At 51.0% G+C, this 25414-nt stretch overlaps 1 protein-coding gene across 1 annotated transcript in view; it reads right to left on the minus strand.

Moving 5' to 3' along the window:
* ZNF638 (zinc finger protein 638) overlaps window positions 1–25414 on the minus strand; it is a 56723-nt gene that overhangs the window by 4710 nt on the left and 26599 nt on the right. The window contains exons 5-24 of the mRNA XM_061441067.1: window positions 23632–23930; window positions 22526–22857; window positions 20648–20794; window positions 18862–18993; window positions 18452–18510; window positions 18243–18280; window positions 17518–17589; window positions 17152–17319; window positions 16988–17059; window positions 15627–15679; window positions 14757–14888; window positions 14484–14612; window positions 14138–14179; window positions 12947–13087; window positions 11894–12019; window positions 9145–9191; window positions 4098–5487; window positions 3465–3530; window positions 1245–2196; window positions 68–160 (exon numbers count right to left, since the gene is read on the minus strand). Of these exons, the coding sequence (XP_061297051.1) occupies window positions 68–160; window positions 1245–2196; window positions 3465–3530; window positions 4098–5487; window positions 9145–9191; window positions 11894–12019; window positions 12947–13087; window positions 14138–14179; window positions 14484–14612; window positions 14757–14888; window positions 15627–15679; window positions 16988–17059; window positions 17152–17319; window positions 17518–17589; window positions 18243–18280; window positions 18452–18510; window positions 18862–18993; window positions 20648–20794; window positions 22526–22857; window positions 23632–23930 (4490 nt within the window). The remainder of the gene's footprint in view (window positions 1–67; window positions 161–1244; window positions 2197–3464; window positions 3531–4097; window positions 5488–9144; window positions 9192–11893; window positions 12020–12946; window positions 13088–14137; window positions 14180–14483; window positions 14613–14756; window positions 14889–15626; window positions 15680–16987; window positions 17060–17151; window positions 17320–17517; window positions 17590–18242; window positions 18281–18451; window positions 18511–18861; window positions 18994–20647; window positions 20795–22525; window positions 22858–23631; window positions 23931–25414) is intronic.

A 25414-nucleotide genomic window follows, 5' to 3' on the forward strand; every position in this document is an offset into this window, starting at 1 on the left:
ATGGGCAAGCAGCAGTCTCGCAGCAGGAGCAGCACGGAGCGTGTGGGGTGTGTGGATGTGGGGATACCTTTCGGAGCACTCTGCGCCTTTGATACACCTGATGAAGGCAGTTTCTTCTTCTTAGACTTCAGGTCCTTCCGTGCTGATCCCAGGTGACCTACTGGGGGCAGAGACACAGTTAAACACAGGCATTGCCTCAGTTACAGGTATCCTATACCCAGCTGCAACAAGCTTGGCGCTGCTCGACACCAACACCATCCACACGGCCTCACTACTGTCTACATGAGTCAGTTTGGTCTCTCCAGAGAGGAACCTTCCAGAACTCCCAGCACCAATCCTGCAGGTGGGACAGCACTGGGCCACATACGGCGCCAGTGCTGCAGTGATGTAAGATAGATATAAGGAAGTTCTTCCCTGTGAGGGTGCTGAGGCGCTGGCACAGGGTGCCCAGAGAAGCTGTGGCTGCCCCATCCCTGGCAGTGTTCAAGGCCAGGTTGGACACAGGGGCTTGGAGCAAGCTGCTCCACTGGAAGGGGTCCCTGCCCGTGGCAGGGGCTGGAGCTGGAGGAGCTTTAAGGTCCCTTCCAACCCAAACCACCCTGGGATTGGATGCTTCTATGATGTTTAAACCCCTTTGGTTTAACAAGACCCCGGATGCTTCTGGAGCTCCTCCATCCCTGCACTACTCAGCCTGCCCTGCTCTGTGGGGATGGTGGATGGGAGAAAAGCTCCTCCAGAGCAGGAGGACGGAAGGTGCTGGGTCAGTCAGAGCTGGCTTCCAGCAGCAGGGACAGAAAGGACACGTCACAGCAGTGGGCTGCATTGTGCATGGCCTGCACCCACGCCTCGGCCAAGCCCTTTTCTAGAGCTCTCCCTGTATTAGGCTTCCTTAACCCTTTGCTAACTCCAGGCTAAAGAGGATGCTCTACGCTTCTCCCTCCAGATCCAGCTTGGATGCAGTTACATCCCTGTATCCCTGTGTCTAATTCACCTCACTCCCCTGTCCTAATGCAACTTGGCTCTGGAACTGAAGACTGTCAATAATCTGCACAGCGTTAGGTGCTTCGCCAAGCCCAAAGGCAAGAAAGGAAATGATCTTCCCCAGTTTTAGCCACCGTAAGCACGCCATGAAGACTTCAACACACAGCTTAGTTTTACACATCAAAGGAAGATGCTTTGTGAAGTGCATTAATAACAATGACAAGCATCTTCTTTCCCCTCTAGAACTGCAGGAGGTTCCTCACCTTTGGACTTTGAGACTGCAGTAATTTTTTTTTCTGCAGTCGTATCTCCTTGGATCTCCATTTCTTCTGGTCCTGCAACAGCAACACTGTCCTTCTTCTCTGGTCCTGCAACAGCAACGACATCTTCATTGCCTGCATCCTGAGTTTTCCCTGGGAAAGAGTTTTCTTCCTCCTCGTCCTCCTCTCCGACTTCATCCACTGTGACAAAGTTCAGTTCCTCTTTCAGGCGATTGAAATCAGCCAGAAAATCATCCTCATCCTCGTTCACTTCATCCAAAGTCACCAGAGGGTTGTCCTCATTGTCCTCCTGTATCTCATCGACCGTCACCAGCGCGCTGGGATCATCAGGCACCGGAGGGGAAGCGCCATCCCTGGCGTCCTCGGCAGCCACCTCATCGTCCTCCCTGGGCACATCCTCAAGACTCAGGTCCGTCGGCTCGTTCAGAGGCAGCTCCTCCACTTCCCCAATCTCATCCACAGTGACCAAGGGTTCTGCCTTCAAATCCTGCTCCTCAAAATCCAACCTCGCCGCGTCCTTCTGGGAACCAAGATCCTCCTGCTCCGAGATCTCATCCAAAGTAACAAGCGACTGCGGATCCTTCACTGCCTCCGAGAGCTCCTCCTCCTCCATCACTTCATCCACTACAACCAGGCCCTGAGGGTCACCGAGGGCTTCTAAGGTAGCAACTGCCATGAGTGGGGCTGAGCCCTCCTCTTCCTCCCCAATCTCATCCAGGGTGACAAAGGAGAGCTCGCTCTCAGCGATGTGGGCCATGGATCTCTTCCCTTTCCTCCTCTTGGAGCTCGGCGCGGCGGCGGAGTTGCCTTTAGCTCCTGCTTTTCTCTTCGCCCTCGCTGGTTTTCGCCGTGCTTTAACAGGAGGCTCGACTTCCTCGACCACCTCATCCACGGTAACAAACTCATCCAGGTTAAACGGGAACAGCTCTTCCTCCTGGGAAGCAGAAGGATGCGAACACAGCAAGGTTTAGCACTCACCCAGCGACACCAACGCCTCTCCAGCAGCATCCCCAGGTACCTGCTCAAAAACCTGCATGCTGAACGTGGCTGAAGGGGGGGGGAAATGGCACTTCTCAGGCCTTGAATCCCAACTGGAAGAGTTTTCATTACCAGCATTTGTGTGGTGCAGCAGCTTTAATTCAGGCACCCCAAGTGGTTTTCAAACACACACCGGATGAATAGACACAAATTGTGGCTATTAAAAGAACTGGGCTGGTGCCATGGATACTGCTCTGTGTTTCTGCCCTCACTTGCAGGAAGACACCAAATATCTGAGAGTCTCCAGAGGATCCCCAGGCTGGGGGGGGGGGACTGGATGCAGCAGCCCTGAGGAGAAGGACTTGGGGGTGTTAGGAGACCTGATGGAGCGAGGCCAGAGGAGGCCATGGAGCTGCTGCGAGGGCTGGAGCAGCTCTGCTCTGGAGCCAGGCTGAGAGAGCTGGGCTGGGGCAGCCTGGACAAGAGAAGGCTCCTGAAGGGGAGACCTGAGAGCAGCTCCAGTGCCTAAAGGGGCTGCAGGAAAGCTGGAGAGGGGCTTGGGACAAGGGATGTAGGGACAGGCCAAGGGGAATGGCTTTAACCTGCCCGAGGGGAGACTGAGATGAGCTCTTTGGCATTTGACCCCATAATGCTCTTTCTAGACTCACCAAGATGGACTTTTATTCCTATTAACTACTTTCTGCTTTTCTTCCCCAAAGCCCAGCTTATGTAAGAGGGAGAACTGGATATGTCTTTTCAGTGCAGACTTTTCAGCCCACAGGCTCCCAAGCCCGTCCTCAAACCACCACTGCACCAAACTGTCCCATAACCCATCCCTGCTCTGCAGAGCCCGCAGGCAGCATCTCTGCATGGAAGAAGTACCTGGATGGGGATGGGTTTTGTCCCTCCTGTCAGCATCTCTAAAGAGCTGGAAGACATCAGCCTGCCTTCCCCTTCTCGCAGGGTGATGACAAGCAGAGATCTCACGCAGAGAATTAATACTCTCTTTCTCCACGAAATAACATCCAAGACCCAAAAATAACTCCTTTTAACACACTTCTTGGATACAGCTTCTCTTCCAAACGACTCAACCCTACAGCTCTATGCTCACCGTTTGTAACAAGAAATTCCCCATGGAAGGATGCTAAAGGTGCTTGGCACACACACAAACCCATGCTCTCAAGAGAGCCTGGACTCCGAGCCCAACTGTGGTTGTGTCCTTACCTCCTTTGGTTTCGCACTGCTGGCTGTGCCACTTTTTGAGGGGTTAGCATCTCCATCACCAGAAACCTGCAAGATCAGACAGAAGCTGCCATAAAACCAGCTCAGCCAAGCAGCCTGCCCACAAGAGAAGAGTTACAAAGACACTCAGCTAGGGCTCTGCTCCCTTAAGGAGCTTTGAGTTGTCCAGATTGCTGCTCCTGATCCCATTCTTGGCAAATACACCACTAAGCCAACCATCAGCGGTAGATCCAGGCACCAAGTCACAGGTTAACAGCCTCTTTGCAGTAAGCAGGGTCTGTGCAGGGCTTGACAAAGCAAATACCAGCTCACAGAAGGACACACAGCTCATTAATTCCCATTAATCCAAGAACATAAAGTTACGACACTCAATGAAGGCTCATTCCAAAACCTCCTTCCTCAACTTCTATCCAAGTAGCGTTCTCAAAGCAGTTACGTACCTGCGTTGCTCACATGGCATCTAAAGGTTGGCCACCATCTCGCTATTCCAGCTAGGCTGCTGGCCCACACCAGCTCGCTTATGGATAAGGGATGGGGAACATAACCTCATGGTCCCAGACAGCATGGAGTTAGTTACTCATGAGGCAACGGAACCGGCCTTCCTGCCCTCCTCACCTTAGTGCTGCTGTTGTCTTTCTTCATGCTGGAGGGTCTACTCTCTCCCTCTTGAGTCTGTTTTGAACTAGCCCTAGATTCCACTTGGGACTCCTCTTGCTGAGATGAATTCCTCCCATTGCCTCCCTTGCCATCAACAACAGAGCTCCTGCTCGCTTCAGTGCTGCTGCCATCTCCCAGGCTTGGTCTGCTACCATCAGGTTTGGGGGCATCACCTTCTTTCGACGTTATCTTCTTCACCACCATTGGGCTTTGGGGCTCAGGCTTCGAGGGGGTTTTCTGCTCCCCTCCTTTACATGGCGAAGGCTCATTTCTCCACACTGCAACCCTTGACTTGGCTATGTCTGGAAGAGACAGCACTGCCCTCAGGATCGTTTTAGCAGCAGAGGAACATTCTTTGACACACGCAGGGGAGCTCAACGTAAGAGCTTTGGGGGCTTCATCAGCTCTTGATGCTCCTGCCCCTTTATTTGGATGGGTTTCGACCAAACTTCCCTCATTCTTCTCACTGGCAGCACTTGCAACCTTCACCGTAACAGCCCCAGCCTTGGCCATGGGCTGCTCCTGTTTCTTCTGTGTCTCTGCCCCAGCCCTGACCAAAAGCTTTCTGGGGTTCTCCTCCACAGCTCTTCCAGCTCGGAGCGCAGACTCTTCTGCTCGCACCCCTCTGCCTGCTCCAGCTCCATCCAGCTTCTTCTCCGCGGCTGCCCAAGCTTTAAGCACAGGTTTCTTCTCTGCTACCACAGTTACAGACGGTCCAACTTTGAGTTTCAACCCACAAAAACCAGGTTTCTTTACAGGGGCAACACATGACACCACCTGCACTGGTGCCAGGCCAGAGCTGGGGGGCATCACCTTGGGGACAGCCGCCCCTGAATTCCCTCCTGCTGGGGTCACAGCACAACCTGATGGCACATCTTCAGCCTTGCCCACATGGGACAGTTCTTCTGGTGGCTCAGCAGCAGGAGGGGACAACTCTTCACCTTTCTCTTTAACCTCCTTCTTTGGTGCAGACACAACAGCAGGTTCAGGCAGCACCGGTTTGGTATCACCTTGAGCTGCCTCCTCTTCCTCCATGTTGGGTGGTGGTGGTGGTGGCGACATCTCTTCCAGCTTCACTTGGGGTGGTTCAGTACCAGCGGGTTTGATGGATGCTGCAGTCACTCCAGTGCCCACCTTCTCCACCGGCGCCTCCATCAGTCTCGCAGCAAGGTCCCTTCCTGCTCCTTCAAGGTGGGACTCAGAGGGCTCTACGAGTCCTGCTGACTCCTCTTCTTTGACATGAGAGATGGCAATGGCTCCTTCCTTTGCCACACTGGGCTCTACTGGAGGATTAGCAGCTGCTCTTTGCACCACTCCTGATCCCTCTGGATATATTTTCAAGCCAGAGCTAAATGCATTTAAAAGAAACAGAAGAAATCAAACCAGGTTGGAGAATTCTACAGTTACCAGCAAGCTCTTGACGCCAATGGTGGGGGGTTCCTGATGCATTTAGTGCTTGGAAATCTCCCCTCTGAGCGTTACAACGCTTACAAACCTGGAGGTGAACGGCTCATTGGGTTTATGCTTTGGTTTCATTCACCTCAAAGCCTCTGTCCCTGTGCTACCTGCAGTCGGACCCCCTGAGGCACCTAAACCTTAGATGCCCTGATGCAGGCAGGCTGGGAAAGCAGATCTACAGGGAAAATAAAGCTGCATCCTCCCTGTTTCAGGGATTACTGGGGTTTTGGTGTGTCCGAGGACAGCAAATTCTGCAGACAACATCCCAGAGAACAACTCCAGGTGCTATAAAAGCCTCACAGTTTTAAGCTCAGGTTTAGGGGAAGGAAGGGGCTGCTTTGGTTTTAACTGCATTAACTTCATCCAAAACATGCCCAGAGGCTCCTTTTGGCCAGGCTCTGGTTGACTCCATAATCCCACCAGCAGCTCCTGGGATAATAAAGCCCAAGATGACAGCACAAGGATAGAGCTTTCCAGGGAGCATCAGTTAGTCAGTGCTTTATTCTTCTCTGCAAGAAAGAACCCTCCATAGATGATATTGAGAAGCACTGGGATTAGAGATGTCTGTGGACCTTTCCCTACAGAGCTCAAGAAAATGAGCATCCCAGCACCTCACACATCCCCAGGTGGAAAAGAGCTGCAATGCCAGTGTTGACAATCCCCTTAAGTGCTGAAACAAAAGCAGCAAAGCCACTGTTCATCAGTGGTTACACACTTGGAGCTGCTGAGCTGGGGCTTCTCAGAACCCATGGGGATGAATAAAGGCTGCACTTGGGATAACCCCTCCTGACAACAGAACTACAGCAGAGAAGCCTGACACTGGGTGATACTCCCACCCAGCAGGATGCCAGTGAGACAAGGGGAGGCCAGATCAACTGGAGCTCAGTGAGGATGAAGATAAGTCCTCAAGTGGCCAGATGGGGGATGAAGACCCAACACATGGGGTCAATGGAGGGATGAGAACAGGCAAACTCAGTTAACACCTCTGCTACAACCCAAACCCAAGCTCCAAGGTTTCCTCTGGACCAAGGGCACTGTCCCCTGTGCTACAAAATGTAAGAGGAGAAAGAAGGGATGTGAATTCTGCCTCAAAACCTCTTGAGACACCATTTAATGCTGGCAGAGATGTACTAGACCATGACTAGATGCCCAATGGACACACACAGAGAGCATGATTCAAGGGCACTCCTGCACTAGGAAGTGGCATCCTGCAGCTTGGCTGGAGTGTGTGTGCTCCAAAAACTGCTGGGAACATCCCCTACAGCCACTCACAGGAACTGGAATCTTGGGAAGTAAAAGCAGCCTCACCCATTCCAGCATCCAGCTCATCCCAAAAGGGCTCCTTAGACCTGGAATCAATCTAAACCCTCATAGGCAGAAGGTCCTCCCTGTGAGGGTGCTGAGGTGCTGGCACAGGGTGTCCAGAGAAGCTGTGGCTGCCCCATCCCTGGCAGTGTTCAAGGCCAGGTTGGACACAGGGGCTTGGAGCAAGCTGCTCCAGTGGAAGGGGTCCCTGCCTGTGGCAGGGGTTGGAGCTGGAGGAGCTTTAAGGTCCCTTCCAACCCAAACCATTCCACGGATCTACGTTAGCCTCTGAATCCTCAGGACTTCACATCTCCTTCCATGCCAACACCCACCCTGTGCCTCCCACAAAGCCCTGCTCAGCCCCAAAATACACGGGGAGATTCAAACCCGGGTGAGAAGTGGCTGAAGAAGAGCTCTGCAGGGATGGCAATGTGCAGAGATGAGGGTGACCGAGGAGCCTGAGCAAGCATCAAGGTGCTTGGCACTTAAAAGACCTGCCAGGCATCAGGAAAGCAGCAGCACGGAGACCTGCAAGACACGTTTGCTGCACAGGAGTTAGTGCAAAGGGGAAAGCAGGAGTACCTGGGCTTGATTCCTGCACAGGATGCCCTGCACCAGCTGCTGTACACAGCTATGGGGTTCGCAAGGGAAAGGCTTGGGATCAGCCCTGGAACCACCAGGTGCTGTGCCACAGGAGGGACACAACCTGCTTCCTACTCACGACTGGAAGGAGCAGTGGGATGCTCCTGGAGTCTTCACCTGGCTGGGAAAGCCTCAGCTGAGGAGAAGAGATCCCATCCTTGCCAAGAGCAGATGAGTCCACATGAGCACATCAGTGACCTCAGCCCCAAGGCTGGATGAGCTCCCTGCTGGGCTGGACAATACCCGAGCTCCCAGCAGCATTCCAAGGTTTTTAAGCTCATCTCCTCATCCCGGACAAGCAGGAGGGCAGCTCCTTCTGCTCCCAGGATTCACTATTCCTTCCCTCCTCAGAAACCTAGGACAAGGTCTTCATAGCTATACTGAAGGTATTTTCTGCTTCTTATTAAATGTAACTAAGGTTCAAAGGGTCACAAGGAGAAGAGTTGCCTCAGACAAGGAGGCTGGGTGTAGGGATATTTGTATGGAAAACTCTTGGATCACCCTGCTCCTCAACAGCCACTGCAGGATGCAGGGAAGCAGCTGGGATTCATGGAAGAGTTGCTTGTTTGGATGAATCCCAGCACTAGCTAAAGCCTAACCCTGGGATCAAAGAGGTTACCTGCACTTACGCCCACCTGCGAGTCGGAGACAGCTCTGATACTAAATGCTCCCAACTGGAGCTGAGGAGAGGTTTCCTGAAGTTAGGAATGCTTTAACTCTGCTTTCACAAAGAACAGGGTTTGGGGATAAAACAACAATCCATGACAGTAGAATGGCATCACTGGAAATGCAACTTTAGGATCATTATTACACACTTTGGGTTTGATGCAACTTAGCCAGAAATAAGGATCTGAGTCACAGAAAGTGTCTGAAGTCATATTCATTAATAAAACCTCTCATAATCATCTATCCAGTCATTAAAAACACATAATCCAGGCTCTGAACCCAACAAATATCCCACAATTAGGGATTTTGCTACCAGCAGTATCCGTAAAACAGTTGGCAATGGAGCATACCAATCCCACCGTTCCCCATGTGTAGGTTCTGATGTTAACACAGCACCTAAACATTGGTTCTAGATCAGCTCAGGACCTGTACCACAGCACGGAGTGAAGGTTAATCAGTTAAACAAGGAAGTTCCAGTTTATTTTTAGCATTTGGAAACAGCAACAGGAGAGCCAGATGCTCTGACAGAGGAAAGCGCTGGAGGATAAAACAAGCAAGTGCTTTTTGGTTCAATACAACAAAAGCGGAGCTTCCCAACACGTACATCCCAACATAGCTCCCAGGAGCTGGGGTAAAACCCTGGCCAAATGAGGAGAACAATAGTAATTCCAGGGATTTACAGAGAAAAGAGGGTTTCAGCCCGTGGTCTCCCAAAGGCATCACAAACACGACAGCTCTGCGGCAGCGCACGCCACGTCCCACGCACAGAACACAGGGAGCTCCAAGCAGTGACACAGGGAACAGCCGATGGACCTCGGAGCAGGATTTGCATCCAGCTTAGCTAGAGATGGCTCAGGAGGTGCTTCCCCTGCCATAGATAACCACCACCAATATAGATACATTGACAGACAGCATAGACAGGGGAAAGGCATACCTGCCCAGGCTCGGCTCCTCCTTCACTTCTTTCTTCACAGCTTCAGCCTGAAAGGCAGAAATCAGGGTCAGTTCCTGCGGCTTTCAGAAGCATCAGCAGAGAACTTGAATAACCCAGCAAATAACAGAGCTCCCCATGAGCCATCAGTGAGTGCTCACAGCCCAGAACCCCCTCATGTGCTGGGTGCATCCCCAGTGTGAGCAGCAGCTCAGGGAGGGGATCCTGCCCCTCTGCTGTGTGAAGGGGAGACCCCCCCCTTGCAGCCCTGATCCAGCTCTGGGGCAGCAGCACAAGAGGGACGTGGAGCTGTTGGAGTGAGGCCAGAGGAGGCCATGGAGATGCTGCGAGGGCTGGAGCAGCTCTGCTCTGGAGCCAGGCTGAGAGAGCTGGGCTGGGGCAGCCTGGAGAAGAGAAGGCTCCTGAAAGGGAGACCTGAGAGCAGCTCCAGTGCCTGAAGGGGCTGCAGGAAAGCTGGAGAGGGGCTTGGGACAAGGGATGTAGGGACAGGCCAAGGGGAATGGCTTGAACCTGCCCGAGGGGAGACTGAGATGAGCTCTTAGGCAGAAGCTCTTCCCTGTGAGGGTGCTGAGGCGCAGGCACAGGGTGCCCAGAGAAGTGAAGTACCTCAGTCTTTCCCTCATCCTCAGTCACCAGGCTCCCCCTGGTATCCAGCAGAGGATGGAGTTTCTCCTTGGCTTTCCTGTTACCTCTAATAGACTTGACAAAGTACTTTCTGTTATCTCTGATGGCAGTGGCCAGATGTAGTTCCATTTGTGCCTTTGCCTTTCTAGCCTTCTCTCTATATAACCTAACAAATGCCCCATCCCTGGCAGTGTTTAAGCCTAGGCTGGTCAGAGCCATGGGTGACACGGTGGAGTGTGAGGCATCCCTGCTCATGGCAGGGCTTGGAACTGGATGAGCTTAAGGTCCTTTCCAACCCAAACCTTTCCATGATTCTATGCTCTTCCACAAGTGACAGATTCTCCTTCTTTCCCCAGGTTCCAGCACTATTTCCCTGTTCAGCCAAGCTGGTCTCTTCCCTGCACATAGGGACCACCGGCTCCTTCACCTTAAGGCTTTCATTCCTGAAGAGCATTCAGCCTTCCTGGACCCCTTTGTCCTTCAGTAATGCTTTCCCAAGGAATTCTGCCAACCAGCCCCCTACCCAGGCCAAAGGCAGCCCTCTGCAAGCCTAAGGTGGAGGTTTCGCTGACCTTCTTCCGACTGCTCCAAGGATGGATAATTCAGTCATACTGAATACTGAATCATATGGGGCTCACCCTGCCCCAGCCAGCCTACACCCATCACATCACCCACCAGCCTTCCCCCTGTGAGCAGCAAACCCAGGCGGGCAGCTCTCCTAGAGCTGCTGTGCTGGACCTCAGCTCATTTCCAAGAACCCAGGTTATAGCTGTGTGAGATGATGCCAGATGCAGGTTTGGGTACATCTTTTATTAGGCTGAACAAAACAGCCACATCTTCATACTTCCAAGCTCTTCCTCAAGTCTAGACCATAGGAAAAAGCTCCCTTAGCACTGAAAAAATTAACTAAACGGCATGAAAGTGCTTGTGCTAAGGAATGCCTGTCAAGGATTCATTGTGGGAGCACTGTGACTCAAACCTGCTCTTTATAGCAGTTCCCTGTATCTGCTGTAGCAAGAGAACAACGTGTCTTTGTCACTATAAGCATTGCATCAGGGTTCAAAGCCAACAGAACAATGGCATCCTCACTCTGGCTCCCCAACAGTGCTTCTTCCCAGCAGTACACAGTGGGTGACACAGGGTGCTGCTCTGGTCCAGGGGCTGAGCAGCCTGACAGGGGTCAGAGGGGTACAGTGACAGTGGTAACATCAGTGCTCCCTTAACCCCATCCTTGTTTGGTTTCTGTAATAGTGCTGAAAATGTCCAAATTGAGTACTGCTGAAGAGAGAAAAGGATCTTAAGGTCCTTTCCAACCCTAACTATTCTAGGATTCTATGAAATAAGGAGAAGGAGGATGTGCAAATGGAACACAGAATTAGCTGCAAGTGGTGGTGTTCCCACCTCTGTCAATGTGACTGTCACAGCTTCTGCGCAAGACGTGGGATCCCAGACTGGTTTGGGTTGGAAGGGATCTTAAAAGCTTATCCAGTCCCAACCCCTGCCACAGGCAGGGACCCCTTCCACTGGAGCAGCTTGCTCCAAGCCCCTGTGTCCAACCTGGCCTTGAACACTGCCAGGGATGGGGCAGCCACAGCTTCTCTGGGCACCCTGGGCCAGCGCCTCAGCACCCTCCCAGGGAAGAGCTTCTGCCTAAGAGCTCATCTCAGTCTCCCCTCGGGCAGGTTAAAGCCATTCCCCTTGGCCTGGCCCTACAGGCCCTTGGCCAAGGCCCCTCTCCAGCACCAAGAGGAATAAAGCAGATGAATCAGCCTAGATCAGATGAACTCTAAACTCACTGATCGCACCTCTTCTAACCTGTATTAAATCACTGCTTTCCTCCTTTCTCTTTTCATCCTTCATCAAGAGGTACTTTCCTCCATGGAAAGAGGTTCCACACATGTATGTAAAATACAGAAAGAGACAAAGGCAGACAAACAGCCCCCATCCTCCCTCCCTGTGCCACATCCCACAGGAGCGAGTTAACCCAGTTCCCACTATGACCCAGGTCTCACTCTCCTCCACAGTGACAGCAACCACTGCAGGAGCTGCTCTCCATGGGAAGGTGGCTCTATTCCATAAGAACAAGGTATCACTGAAGGAATCTCACCTCAGCAGCCTCTCCCCTGGGTGACAGCATGCAGGTCAGGGTGTGCTCACCCATGCTGTATGGGTACTGCCTCAGGAAGTTGTACATGGATCTGGCTGAGCTGGGACTATCCAGCTGCAGGATTGCCTAGAAGGAAAAGCAGCACAAGCTTCAGCTCACTGGTACATCAGCTGTTTCTGCACTGCAGGACAAGTCTAGCACATGGAGTGGGTACAGCATGTGATACCCAGTGTTCCTGAAAGGTTTCGCCTCCTCCACTTGAAATTCATTTGAAGTGAGCAGCATTTTTGGATGGAATCCTGTTCTGGATACAGACAACACCAGACTTTTTCCTGAGAGGCTGAAATCTCTCCATCTGGAATTATCTTTAGAACTATACCAGGAACTACATCACAAGCCAGTGGAGCTTGGAGCATCCACAAGGGCATCCCCAGCAGGGATGAAGGTGTCACTGTCCCGCTCTGCTCAGCACTGGTCAGGCCACACTGGGAATACTGGGTGTAGGTTTGGTCCCTGCTGTACAGAAAAGATGCGGGTGGGCTGGGAGGGGTCCAGGGAAGGGCCACAAAGATGATCCAAGGGCTGGGAAGTGTGTGAGGAAAGGCTGAGAGAGCTGGGACTGTTCAGCGAAGGCTCGGGAAAACCTCGTCACCATGTGCCAGTGTTTAAAGGGCGGCTACAAAGATGATGGAGGTTCCCTTTGGGCAAGGAATCCCATGGGAAAGCCGAGGGGTGATGGGCACAAGTTACTGCTGGGGAGATTCCAACTGGACACAAGAGGAAAACCTTTTCCAGTGAGAACAGCCAGAGACTGGAATGATCTCCCCAGGGAAGTGGTGACTCCCCAGCGTTGGAGACTTAAGACTGGGCTGCACAGGGTGCTGGGCCATCCAGTCTAGGTCACGCTGTGCTTAAAAGGTTGGAACAGAGGATCCCCAAGCTCCTTCCCAACACAGAAATCATGGCAGCATGGGATTTTCTGGTTCAGGATGAGTGGGAACCAGCTTGTTCTCTCAATAAGGGAACCTTCTTGGCACTGGGAGGTGACTTTACCTTGTTCTTGTTCTTCAGCACAACGTAATGATCCACTTTCCCAAAGCGAAGCCCCACACACACTACTTCGAGCTCTCTGTAGCCAGCATCCGGCAGGTTCCCCAGATGCACAAACTGGCTGTGAACGGTTTCAGTATCCACCTAAAGAGAAGCAATGACAAAACTTGCTTTAACTTTGTATCAGCACTGAACTGGGGTAGAAAAACCCCGCAGGAAATGCCCTCATCACTCAGATTTGATGGAAAGGAGCACTCACACACGTCCAACGTTCCCCCTTCCACATTCACTCCAGATTTAAGGCCCCTTCCAAACCAAACCATTCTGGTGCTGTGATTTTCCATTTCCTATGCTGTATGTCAAAAGAACCAGCTGTGCTTCCCACGAATTGAGAGCAAACCTGACAGGATCGAGTTGTTCTATTTTAAGGGAACACTGCAAGATCAGAGTCACAGAACCCTGGAATGGTTTGGGTTGAAGGAACCTTAAATCCCATTCAGCTCCAACCCCTGCCACAGGCAGGGACACCTTCCACTGGAGCAGCTTGCTCCAAACCCCTGTGTCCAACCTGGCCTTGAACACTGCCAGGGATGGGGCAGCCACAGCTTCTCTGGGCACCCTGTGCCAGCGCCTCAGCACCCTCCCAGGGAAGAGCTTCTGCCTAAGAGCTCAGCTCAGTCTCCCCTCTGGCAGCTTAAAGCCATTCCCCTTGGCCTGGCCCTACAGGCCCATGGCCAAAGCCCCTCTCCAGGTTTCTTGTCAGCCCTTAGTGCAGTGCAGGAGCAGAGGGCCAAGAAGGGAGCCTCACCGCATTGAACAAAGCACAGAGGTGGGTTTGATGATTTAACCATAATAGCTGGCTAGAAAACCCACAGGGAGAATGGCTGGTGTTACAAACAGGTCAACACTGTGCATTGGCTGAGCTGCAGGTGCTATCAGAGCATGAAAATGACCCAACAGAAGGGGATGTTCTCCCAAGACTCCTGTTAATGTTTAATTCCTTGGGCTTTATGCATGATAGAGTTAAACTAAGTGAACGCTTACTCCTTCTAATCCCTGCCCATCCACCCATGAAAAGCATAAAGCAACATTTAATTCCAGAGAAAGCTGAGGTAAATGCTAGTATCTCAGCATGAAGGATAGGAATTCCCATTTAAAACCCAGGATTTGGGAAGCAGCAGGAGTCACACTTACCTTGGGGTCAGAATCTTTAATGAGAGCAGTGAATAGTGCTTCCTGCAACAGAAAACAGCAAAGAAAGAGACATGATCTCATGTGTAAAACACAGCTTCAGCAGCAGCACACTACCGTGACCAATTCCTTTATCAACAAAGCCAACAGCATCAGCACTCCTGATGTCTGTGCTCTTCCTGGGTCAGAAAGGCAGGACCCAAGGAGGCAGTTACCAGCATCACTCTTCAATAGGAGACACCAGCACAATGCATAAAGCAGCGTATAAAAGTCGGCTCCAATATAAAATCCTGCTCCTCATCCGAATGCTATCCCATCTGCTGGAATTCCAACACATTTGCTCACTTACTTCATCTTTGACACTCTGATACTGGGGCAGCATGGTGATGCAGAGCTGGTTTCCATCCAGAGACATGGGAAAGCAGGTGTAGAATTTCACCATGGAATCTGCACATTTTCTACTGATTTCAAGATATGCCTTTTAAAACAGAGAAAATGGACATTATTAAACACTTTAACCACACACTGGTGCTTCCTGAGCTACAGCATCACACCTGTGTGTGTCAGAAACACATTTACCGCTTCTTTAGGTGCAATCACTACTAAATACCACTTAAAATACCTTCTTATGAGATGAGAGGATGAGCACATCCCTCAGTCCCCCGAAAGGCTTTGCGAGGTTGGAAACGTCCTCCACAGAGAATCCTTTCTCCGGCAGGTTTGAAATGAGGACCACACAGGAATCATCCATTTCCTGACACAAAATGAAGGGAGTGTTACCAGTATTCCAAACTGATGGAGTTCTGAAGAGTGTTGGGTCTTACTACCTAAACCCACTGCAGCTGGGGCTCCAGACTCTTGTACCAAGAGATAAGGTTCAATAGTAAGTAAATGCAAACTGATAATGGCAAGAAAATGAATGGATGTTTCTCTGTCCATCCTCTATTATAATCACTCCAGTTTCATCCCAAACAGTCCATATGGAGCAAGCTGCTCTAGTAGAAGGTGTCCCTGCCCGTGGCAGGGGCTTGGAACTGAATGAGCTTTAAGGTGCCTTCGAACCCAAACCATTCCATGATTCTATGATTCCCTTTAACTGTGGATGTATCTACCCAAGGGAATTCTGACACTCCCTCATGTCAACTCATCAAAAACTCATCAAACCAATCCCCTATATGTACGCCATCACTTTATAGCATGACATGTCCACACATCAGACACTGCAGGACTGGATGTGCAAAGGCTGCATCCAGAGAAGGAACCCGCAGCAGGGCAGTGCTGATGTTCAGAGCACAGAGGAGCTCTGGGGTCACTAACGACAGCCCCAGAGGGAGCTGGTGGATGCCTGTGAAGCCACAGTCATTAAGGGGAAAATAAACCCACTATTCCTCAAGGAGCTTAACAGGTTGGGGATGTAAATGGGAGGTTTTAATGCAGCACATGGGAATGGCACCACTGTCCTTAGAGCTTCCAGAGTCACCTTTACACTGACCTGGACTTCTGGGTCTGTGGGTTCTTCACTCTTTATTGTCGTTACGGTGGCTTCTAGAACACAAAAGTGGGAGCAGTTTAGTACCTGAGGTTTCCTGAGGCACTGCAGAGCTTTAAGAGCCTCTATCATTACATTCTAGCCCCACCGCTGTTGTGACAGACTCAATATTCCTCCATGGAACTTACAGCGACAAATGACACCAGTGAGACACAGCCAGCGTGTGGTAAATGCCTCCAGGAATGCCAGCTTTAAGTGGAGATACAAAATGAACGGATATCCCTGGATCCATACACACACACTCTGCTGACATTGAGACCTTATCAATTCACAACTGAGGCCTTACCAGTTCAATCAGTCACAAGCACAACACCTTGCTGTGGGCACACAAGGACTGTGTACGTGCCCAGCATGTCCCCACATCACCTTTTCCTTCTTTTTCCTGGGACAAGGCCAAAGGGATATGTAAAAGGCTCCAAAGAATAAGTGGGAAAAGCGCTGTCACTCAGCAATTGGTGTTGAGACTGGGCCAGGCCAAGGGGAATGGCTTGAACCTGCCCCAGGGGAGACTGAGATGAGCTCTTAGGCAGAAGCTCTTCCCTGGGAGGGTGCTGAGGCGCTGGCACAGGGTGCCCAGAGAAGCTGTGGCTGCCCCATCCCTGGCAGTGCTCAAGGCCAGGTTGGACACAGGGGCTTGGAGCAAGCTGCTCTAGTGGAAGGGGTCTCTGGCCGTGGCAGGGGTTGGAACTGGATGAACTTTAAGCTCTTTTCCAGCCCAAACCAGTCTGGGATCCTGTAACAGGGTAACATCGATCATATGGGATAAGCAAGTGCAGGTAAAGGAGAATCACTTTGTAAAGTGTTTGTCTCTACCCCTAACAAGTCCAGAAACTGCAACCTTGCCCCATCTCCACTATCACACTCGTAGTGTAACTGAAAATTAACACATTCATGCTATGTATAAAACAAAGTCTGTTACAAATCAGTTATAAACTATGGGGAAAACAGCATCTATGGAACCAGCTCTAGGTGGCAACAGGCAGCAAAGAGAACAAAAGCATCAGTGGGGGAAGCTGCAAACAGGACCTACAGAAAGCCTGGACCCTTTGCTCTGATGAGCTGTAAACAGAAGTCCCCATGTAGCTCCAAGTAAAAACACCATGTCTGCTGAAAGATGGAAATCGTGGGGGTTTTAGGCCCCTCCATGGTCACCTGAGCTCTTGGTCTGTGTTTCAGTCAGTGAACCTTGAGGAACAGATCTTTCCCTGGGTCACTTGAGTTTCCTGGCCTCAGAAGCATTCTCTTTTAGCTCACAAGATCACGGGGCTTTAGGACAGATTAAACCCTGTCCATGTACAGCTTACCTTGATCAATTAAAGCTTTATTTAACTCATTCAAGTCCACTGCTGCCACCTGAGGTATCTGGGAGAGTTTGTCTAAGAAAGGGAGGAAGAAGACATCACCACATGAAAGTCCACATCACTCACAACGAGCTCAGTCAAAACCAGCATGATCATCTCAGAGTTACCCAGCAGAGCTGCAGGACTGGTGGCTCCTTTGGCCTGAGTCTCCGCTGGCTTCCCAGGCTCTGGATCTCCATCCCCTTCCGTGATGGTCTTTGGCTCTGACAGCTTTGTCTCCTCAGCTTCCATTTCAGCTTCCACTGGGAGCTGGACATCTTCCTCTAGAGATTTGGCTGGTGGGTAACAGCAGGAAGAAGCATCAGCCAAGCCACAAGAAAGGTGTCTAACATCTCCTGCAGTGGCCAGTACAGTGAGAGTGGGGGAAGCTCAGGCTACAACCTCAAATACCTGCTCTGGAAAGGGGAGCAGGGAGGTGGAAAGGAACCAGCCCATGTTTTCCAGTAAAGAATAAGAGTTCTCACTTATCTTACCTGCAGTGTTTGAGGTTTTCTTGGTTTTACTCTCTCCTGTCAATGCTGATTTCTTAGCCTTTTCTTTTTTACCTGCATAAAATAACCAAGTGTCAGAAGAAATGCTTATTGCAGAATCACTTACAAAGAACATAAAGATACACACAAAAACAGGTTAACTTGCAGCAACTCAACCGATATTTTTACTACTGACTTTTGATAAGGGCCTGCAGGGCCAGGACAAGGGGAATGGCTTGAACCTGCCCGAGGGGAGACTGAGATGAGCTCTTAGGCAGAAGCTCTTCCCTGGGAGGGTGCTGAGGCGCTGGCACAGGGTGCCCAGAGAAGCTGTGGCTGCCCCATCCCTGGCAGAGCTCAAGGCCAGGCTGGACACAGGGGCTTGGAGCAAGCTGCTCTAGTGGAAGGTGTCCCTGCAGGTGGCAGGGGTTGGGACTGGATGAGATATAAGGTCCCTTTGATCCATACCAGTCTTCCACTAGAGCAGGATGCTCAAGGCAAGATGATTTTATTGCTACTTGAGGGTTGGGGTTTGTGGTGTTCTCTAAAGACAGGAACATGAGGCTGCATGAAAAAGGCAACATTTCAAAGGATGAACCAGGCATTTCCCAGCAGCTCCTGGACTTGCTCAGTCCCTGTGATGAAAAACACTCATGTAAAAGAAATGGGAATAAAGAGGGAAGGGAATAACAGAGGCATCGTCAGATGGAAGGTAACCACAACCTCACCTGCAATTAATTTCTTTGTGGTGGAGTTCGGATCTTTTCTATTACAGAGGGGGGAAAAAGAAAGAAAAATCAGTTTTAAAGATAATTAATGCATATAAAAGAGCTAAAAAAGCTCAAACCCAGTACAACACAAGAAACCAAAGCAGGAGCATCCTATTTGGTTCCCAGTTGTTGTCACTAACACTGTTGTGAGTAACAGCAACACTTACTTGGTGCCTGGTGCTGCTTTCTTAACGTTCTGAGCCCGTTTCTTTATAATCTTTTTGGCCTGAAAGGGGCAGAGAGAAGAACTTTTAGTGCATCATTTGTATTTCATGTATAAATGTGTGTATATACATATATAAAATATATATAAAATAGTACTGATAATCATTAATAGTAATTAATTATATATATTAATGCAGGTTGCACCTTTCCCTGTTTGTTAAATGGGTACTACTCACAAACACCAAATATAACCAAAAAAAGGGAAATGTGGAGGTTTAGGTTCCTCTGCACAATCGTTCAGCCTGTTCCTTATGGAAAGGACACAAAAACCCCATTTAAAAGCACTAAAGCCATTCTCCCGGAGCCCCTCAGGTGATGGAGCAGTGTGCTGCTCCGTGCCCATGCCACTCACCTGCCCGGGAGGAGCTCTGGGTTTCTCTGCTATGCTGATCTTCACCCTCTTGCCATTCACCAGCACTGGCACCGTTTCCCCGTATTTCACCGCCGCGATCACAGCCTCTTTGTAGTTCATCTCCAGGAAGGCCTGAAACCAACGGAGAGTTCAGTGCTTATCTTACACACACAACAGGCCATCCACTGCAGGCTCTCCTTAGGCAATCTGCTCGTGACAGAGCTCCACATCCATCCATAAATGAGCTCACAGGGAGTGTGATGAAGTCCGGTTTCTGCATCATAAATTCCCTTAGGTTGGAAAAGACCTTTAGGATCAAATCCAGCTGTTAACCCAGCACTGGTTAAAACACAGAATCCCAGCCTGGTTTGTGTTGGAAGGGACTTAAAGCTCCTTGTCGTGGTTTACACCCAGCCAGACGGCTTGTTCACTCACTCCCCCCCTTCTTGCCCTCCCCCTACTCCCAGAGGGACAGAGAGGAGAACCGAGAAGAATGCAACTCCCCCGGGTTGAGATAAGAACAGTTTAGTAACTAAGGTATAACACAGATCACTACTGCTGCCACCAATGATAACAATGATAAAGGAAATAACAAGGGAACAGAATACAGCTCCTCAGCACCAGCCGACCGATAACTCGCCCCCCCCCAGCCCAACCAAGCACCGACCAATACCTCCCTCCAACCCCGCAGTGCACCAGCCCTTCTGGGTAACTCTGTTACTTCCTGGCCATGACATGCTGTGGTATGGAATACTTCTTGGGCCAGTTTGGGTCAGGTGTCCTGTCTCTGCTTCCTCCCAGCTTCCCCTCCTCCCTGGCAGAGCATGAGGCTCACAAAGTCCTTGGCCAAACCAAAACATCCTTGTTATCAGCTCTGTTCCCAGGCCGAAAGTCAAAACACAGCACCGCATCAGCTACCAAGAAGGAGAAAAATGACTGCTACTGCTGAACCCAGGACACTCCTCCAGTTCCAACCCCTGCCATAGGGAGGGACCCCTTCCACTGGAGCAGCTTGCTCCAAGCCCCTGTGTCCAACCTGGCCTTGAACACTGCCAGGGATGGGGCAGCCACAGCTTCTCTGGGCACCCTGTGCCAGCGCCTCAGCACCCTCCCAGGGAAGAGCTTCTGCCTCAGAGCTCATCTCAGCCTCCCCTGGGGAGGTTAAAGCCATTCCCCTTGGCCTGTCCCTACATCCCTTGTCCCAAGCCCCTCTCCAGCTTTCCTGCAGCCCCTTCAGGCACTGGAGCTGCTCTCAGGTCTCCCCTTCAGGAGCCTTCTCTTCTCCAGGCTGCCCCAGCCCAGCTCTCTCAGCCTGGCTCCAGAGCAGAGCTGCTCCAGCCCTCGCAGCATCTCCATGGCCTCCTCTGGCCTCACTCCAACAGCTCATCCCCCTTGTGCTGCTGCCCCAGAGCTGGATGCAGGATGTCCTATTTACACGTATGTTAAAACTCTCCAGAGACAGTGCCTCCACCACTGCTCCGGGCAGCCTGTTGCAGTGCTTGATAACAGTCTTGATGAAGAATACCTCCTAATATCCAATCTAAATCTCCCAAAGACATCCTACTTTCTCTATCCGTTACTAACTTGGGTAGCAAGATGAATGGAATTTATAAAATTAACACTTCCAGCTATTCCAAGACTCTGGATGTGATCATTAATGATGAAACACCAGGAAGCCTTACCCTATATTCACCTGCAGACCCAAACAAGACACGTTTTCATTGCTAGAATGGGGGGGGTTTGCCACTGTGACCCAAAGCCACTGCGGGGAGGGGGAGAATCTCACCTCGTTCCTGGAGCGAAGCACAATGAGGTCACTGACTTTGCCAAAAGGCTGCACGATCTTTTTAATGTCCTGATCAGAAAAGCCATCATCCGGTAAATCCGAGATCTGCAGCACGGTCCCGCAGGTGAGCAGCTCCTCCCTCAGCAGCTGCACACAGGAAACAGAACACAGAAGCACTTGCCATGTGGTTCTTACCTCCTGTATGGAGCCAGGCTGAGAACTCTGGGGCTGGTCAGCCTGGAGAAGAGAAACTGCGTGGAGACCTCAGAGCAGCTTCCAGTGTCTGAAGGGGGCTACAAGGATGCTGGGGAGGGACTCTTCATTAGGGACTGCAGTGATAGGACAAGGGGTGATGGGCTCAAACTGGAACAGGGGAAGTTTAGATTGGATCTAAGGAGGAAGTTCTTTACTGTGAGGGTGCTGAGGCACTGGAATGGGTTGCCCAAGGAAGTTGTGAATGCTCCATCCTTGTTCACGGACAGGCTGGATGGAGCCATGGGTGCCATGGCTTAGTTTGAGGTGTCCCTGCCCATGGCAGGAGCGTTGAAACTGGATGACCTTAAGGTGCCTTCCAGCCCTAAGTATTCTATGATCTATGCCAGGCACAGTGAAAGGAATAAAACAGGATCTGGCATGAAGATGATTCCAATGTAGATGTCTGGTTCACTGAGGTGCTGTCGTGGAATCCTAAGATAGTATGGGTTGGAAGGGACCTTAAAGCTCTGTCGTGGTTAAACCCAACTGGCAACTGAAGTACCATGCACCAGCTTCCTCACCTCTCCTTCCTATGCCAGGCAGGATGGGAGGAGAATGTAAAAGCCACACATTGAGATAAGAACAGTTTAATAACTGAAGTTCAATACAACATAATGCTAATGATAGTAATAAGGGAAATAATGTGACATATATGAAACTAAAAGGGGAATGGGAACAAAACTCCAGTGAACAACAGTGATGCACAACCCAGTTCCCACCACAGCTGAGCACTGCCTGGCCCCAGCAGCAATCAGGTGCTCCATCCAAGTCCCCCCATTTTCTCTCCTGAGCCTCATGTGCTGTGGGATGGGATGGGATGGAATGGAATATCCTTTGAACTGGCTGGGCTTCAGGTCTCCTGTCTCCGCTCTGCTCCCTCCCAGCTTCTTGTGTCCCTCCTCACTGGCATAGCATGGGGCTGAGCAGTCCTTGATCAGGGCAAGTGCTGCTGAGCAACAACTGAACACCGGGGCGTTATCAGCGTTGTTCTCAGAGGGAAGCCAAAACAGCCTTGGGGCAGTGAGCAGGGAGAATTAACTCCATCCCAGCTGGAACCAGCACAGTCAGAGCATCCCAAGGATCACAGACTGGTTTGGGTTTAACAGGACTTTAACGCTCATCCAGCTCCAAACCCTGCCACAGCAGGGACACCTTCCACTACATCAGGATGCTACTTTCAATACCATCCATCAGCTACCCACAGCTCCAGGCAGCGTTCTCTTTGCTTGTCATCTAGAGGATAGAAACCACCAAGGACTTGCATCTCCAATAACCAAACACTATCTGGTTTATAGGTGGTGTTCCCAAGAGACCCAAATGATCAGTAGGATGGCCATTGGCTTAAGAGCCTTCTTACAGCAGCAGTAAACATCTCTGCTGCAAACAGAGCCCATCACTCACCCCTCATCCAAACCACAGTAGGAAAGCACCAGAGAGGTTTTGCTTCCCTTTCTGAAAGACCCTTGCCATAGAGATGACCACACGTACCTGCAGCCAGCAACCCTTCGCATTAAGCTGGCACCATCTATTGCATGGAATCGGCAACCAGGATGGTTCTTCTCTCCACATGACCCCCCCCAGCCAAATTCCTAACATCCCAGATTAAACCAGGAAGGGACTCACCCTGTTGTAAGAAGGTGGACGAGGTGCACTGGTTCCTGGGGGTAAACCTTCCTCCCCCCCCTCCTCCATCCCTTCACTCTGGGGCAAATCATCAGCTTCAGCAGGTGAAGAGCTTGACCCAGCCCCATCTTTGGAGGCCTTTGAAGAAACACTTGCTTTCAGGAGCTTCTTCAGGCTTCCAGGCACCTTCCCCAGGAGTCCTTGAGAGCTTGAGGACTTTCCTGATCCTGAAGATCCTTGTCCAGCAGCTTGAAGTGATTTATGTTTATTGAATGCTGCTACAAAGCCAGGCCCCAGAGTTTTCATGACCGCCTCCAGGGCTGCCTTTCTGTCTGTGGGAGAAGGGAGACACCAGCCTGGTGGGTTTGCTTTGAAAAGAGAACTTACAGTAAGCTAATGACGAGTTACAGTAAGATAAACTGGAGATGCAGGGATTTGATGGATGGACCACTCGGTGGACAAGGAATTGGCTGGATGGTTACACTCAGAGAGTTGTGGTCAACGGCTCAAGGACCAAGTAGAGGACCAGTGAGGAGTGGTGCTCCTCAGCAGGCACTGGGGATGTCCAGCATCTCTGCAAGTGACATGGACAGGGGGATGAGAACCCTCAGCAGGCTGCTGATGACACGGAGCTGTGCGGTGTGACCCACACGCTGGAGGGAAGGGATGGGATCCAGAGGGACCTGGACACACTGGAGAGGTGGAACCTCATGGAGTTCAACAAGGTCAAGGGCAAGGTCCTGCACATGGGTGGGGACAATCCCAGCACAAACACAGGCTGGAGATGGGATGGAGCAGCCTGAGGAGACCTTAGAGCAGCTCCAGTACCTAAAGGGGGCTACAGGAAGCCTGGAGAGAGGCTTTGGACAAGGGATGTAGGGACAGGCCAAGGGGAATGGCTTTAACCTGCCACAGGGGAGACTGAGATGAGCTCTTAGGCAGAAGCTCTTCCCTGTGAGTGGAAGGTGTGGAAGGTGTCCCTGCCCGTGGCAGCGGGATGGAACTGGAAGAGCTTTCAGGTCCTTGAACACTTGAACCAGTGTCCAGTGTCTGTTTTGCTGGGATCAAAGGCAGCTTCCCTCTGGCCGTGTGCACCCGGCCCTTACCCTGGTACCGGCTTGACCTCCTCGATGACCAGTCATAGCTGGAAGATCTCTGGGGCCGTGAGCTGGTTCTCAGGGGGTTTCTCGAGCGCTGTGGGGACCTGGATCTGTGCCTGGGGCTGAGGCGCCGCATCTGCCGCGGGCTCCGGCTTCTGGGCCTTGACCTGAAGCGTCCGGAGCTCCGGGATCGGGATCGGCGTGGAACATAGCTGGAGCCGGAGGCCCGCGAGCGCCTGGGGCTGGGGCTGGAGGAGCTGGAGCGGCGCTTGGGCGTCTGGTTCTCTTTCCTGTCACCAGCATTCCTAAAGGAACACAGGCACCGATGGGATTTGACAAGGTGGAAAAGAAGAGTTAACCCGAGGCTGTTGTTCAAAGAGCTTTAGTGCAAATACAGAACCAAAACTGGCAATGTTTAGGGCCTCATTTGTTATCAAACACAGGGGTAGCATGTTTGTTACGTGGATTTAGGATACACAGAACTGAAAAGAAGCAAGTAGGAGAGAACAACCTACATGGAACAAAACGGAGGAATTTAGGATGGACAGAACTGAAAAGAAGGAAATAGGAGAGAAAGAAGTAAGAAACAGCAAAGGGAACTGAAGTTAGAAGCTGCAGTGCTGTGAAGCAATAATGGGAAGAGGGAAAGGATCCACGATGAGTAATGAAATAAAACACTTTAGAATCGTAGAACGGTTTGGGTTGGAAAGGACCTTAAATCCCATTATTCCTGTGCCAAATAAAAACATGGATGCATTAACGCACCAGGGCACTTTATAGAAGGCAGAGCCTGCGAGGTGATGCACCAGGGTGGCAGCAGCACACAGGAAGCTCAGTGACCCTACCCAGGACACGTGTGGTCACCATGAGCCTGCAGCTCCATCCTCACCCTCCCAGCTGGAGCAGTGCTGTCAGTGGCAAGGACTGAAGAGAGCACCACCCTACAGAGCAGCTCTGGCTCCATCAGCAAGCCCAGAGATCCCTCACACACAACACAAAACACTTCCCCAGTAGATCCAGCCAAGAGCAGTTTCCTCGCCTGGGTGTACATGACATCCCCAGCCCCGAAGAGCAACTTCACTTTGAGGGTTTAAGATATGCTGCTTCTTCTGAGAAGTTTATTTGCTCTATTTCTCTCTTTAAAGTCTTATTTCTCCCTGTTTGTAACATAGGGAGATCTCAGATGCACCCCACAAATAAACCTGACTCACATTTCCCTTGAGCTTTGCAATACTGCTTTTGTAAATGAATTTGGTTTGAACTCATGTCAAACTGATTACTGCAGAGTCACAGGACAAGCCAGCACAATCCCAGTCCTCTCATTCCTATTAGGACACACATTGGAACACATAGAGATGTTGAAGCAGTAAAATGATCCAGTCTTAGAATCACAGAACCATGGAATGGGTTGGAAGGGACCTTAAAGCTCCTCCAGCTCCAACCCCTGCCATGGGCAGGGACCCCTTCCACTGGAGCAGCTTGCTCCAAGTCCCTGTGTCCAACCTGGCCTTGAACACTGCCAGGGATGGGTTAAAGATCAAGATCTTGCTGAGATTTAAGCAGCATCAGCTCACAGGGTGTGTTTCAAAACACAGAATACTAAAGGGCATCATTTTATAGGGCAGAAGAGCCACGATGAGCTCATGGATTCCAGTTTTCTCAGCTTGGGATCACGCAACTCCCCAAGGGACCTGTGCACTGCAAAGGATGGGAAAGCAGAGCCAGCGCTGGCTCCTCAAACAGGTTTCCAGTTGAAAACAAAGAGTGGCTCGACTGGAAAAGAAATTAA

Source organism: Pezoporus flaviventris, unplaced genomic scaffold, assembly GCF_033815535.1.
Source record: "Pezoporus flaviventris isolate CSIRO_AGI_PZ_B2104156 unplaced genomic scaffold, CSIRO_AGI_Pfla_v1 ptg000188l, whole genome shotgun sequence".
NCBI classification, from domain to species: domain Eukaryota; kingdom Metazoa; phylum Chordata; class Aves; order Psittaciformes; family Psittacidae; genus Pezoporus; species Pezoporus flaviventris.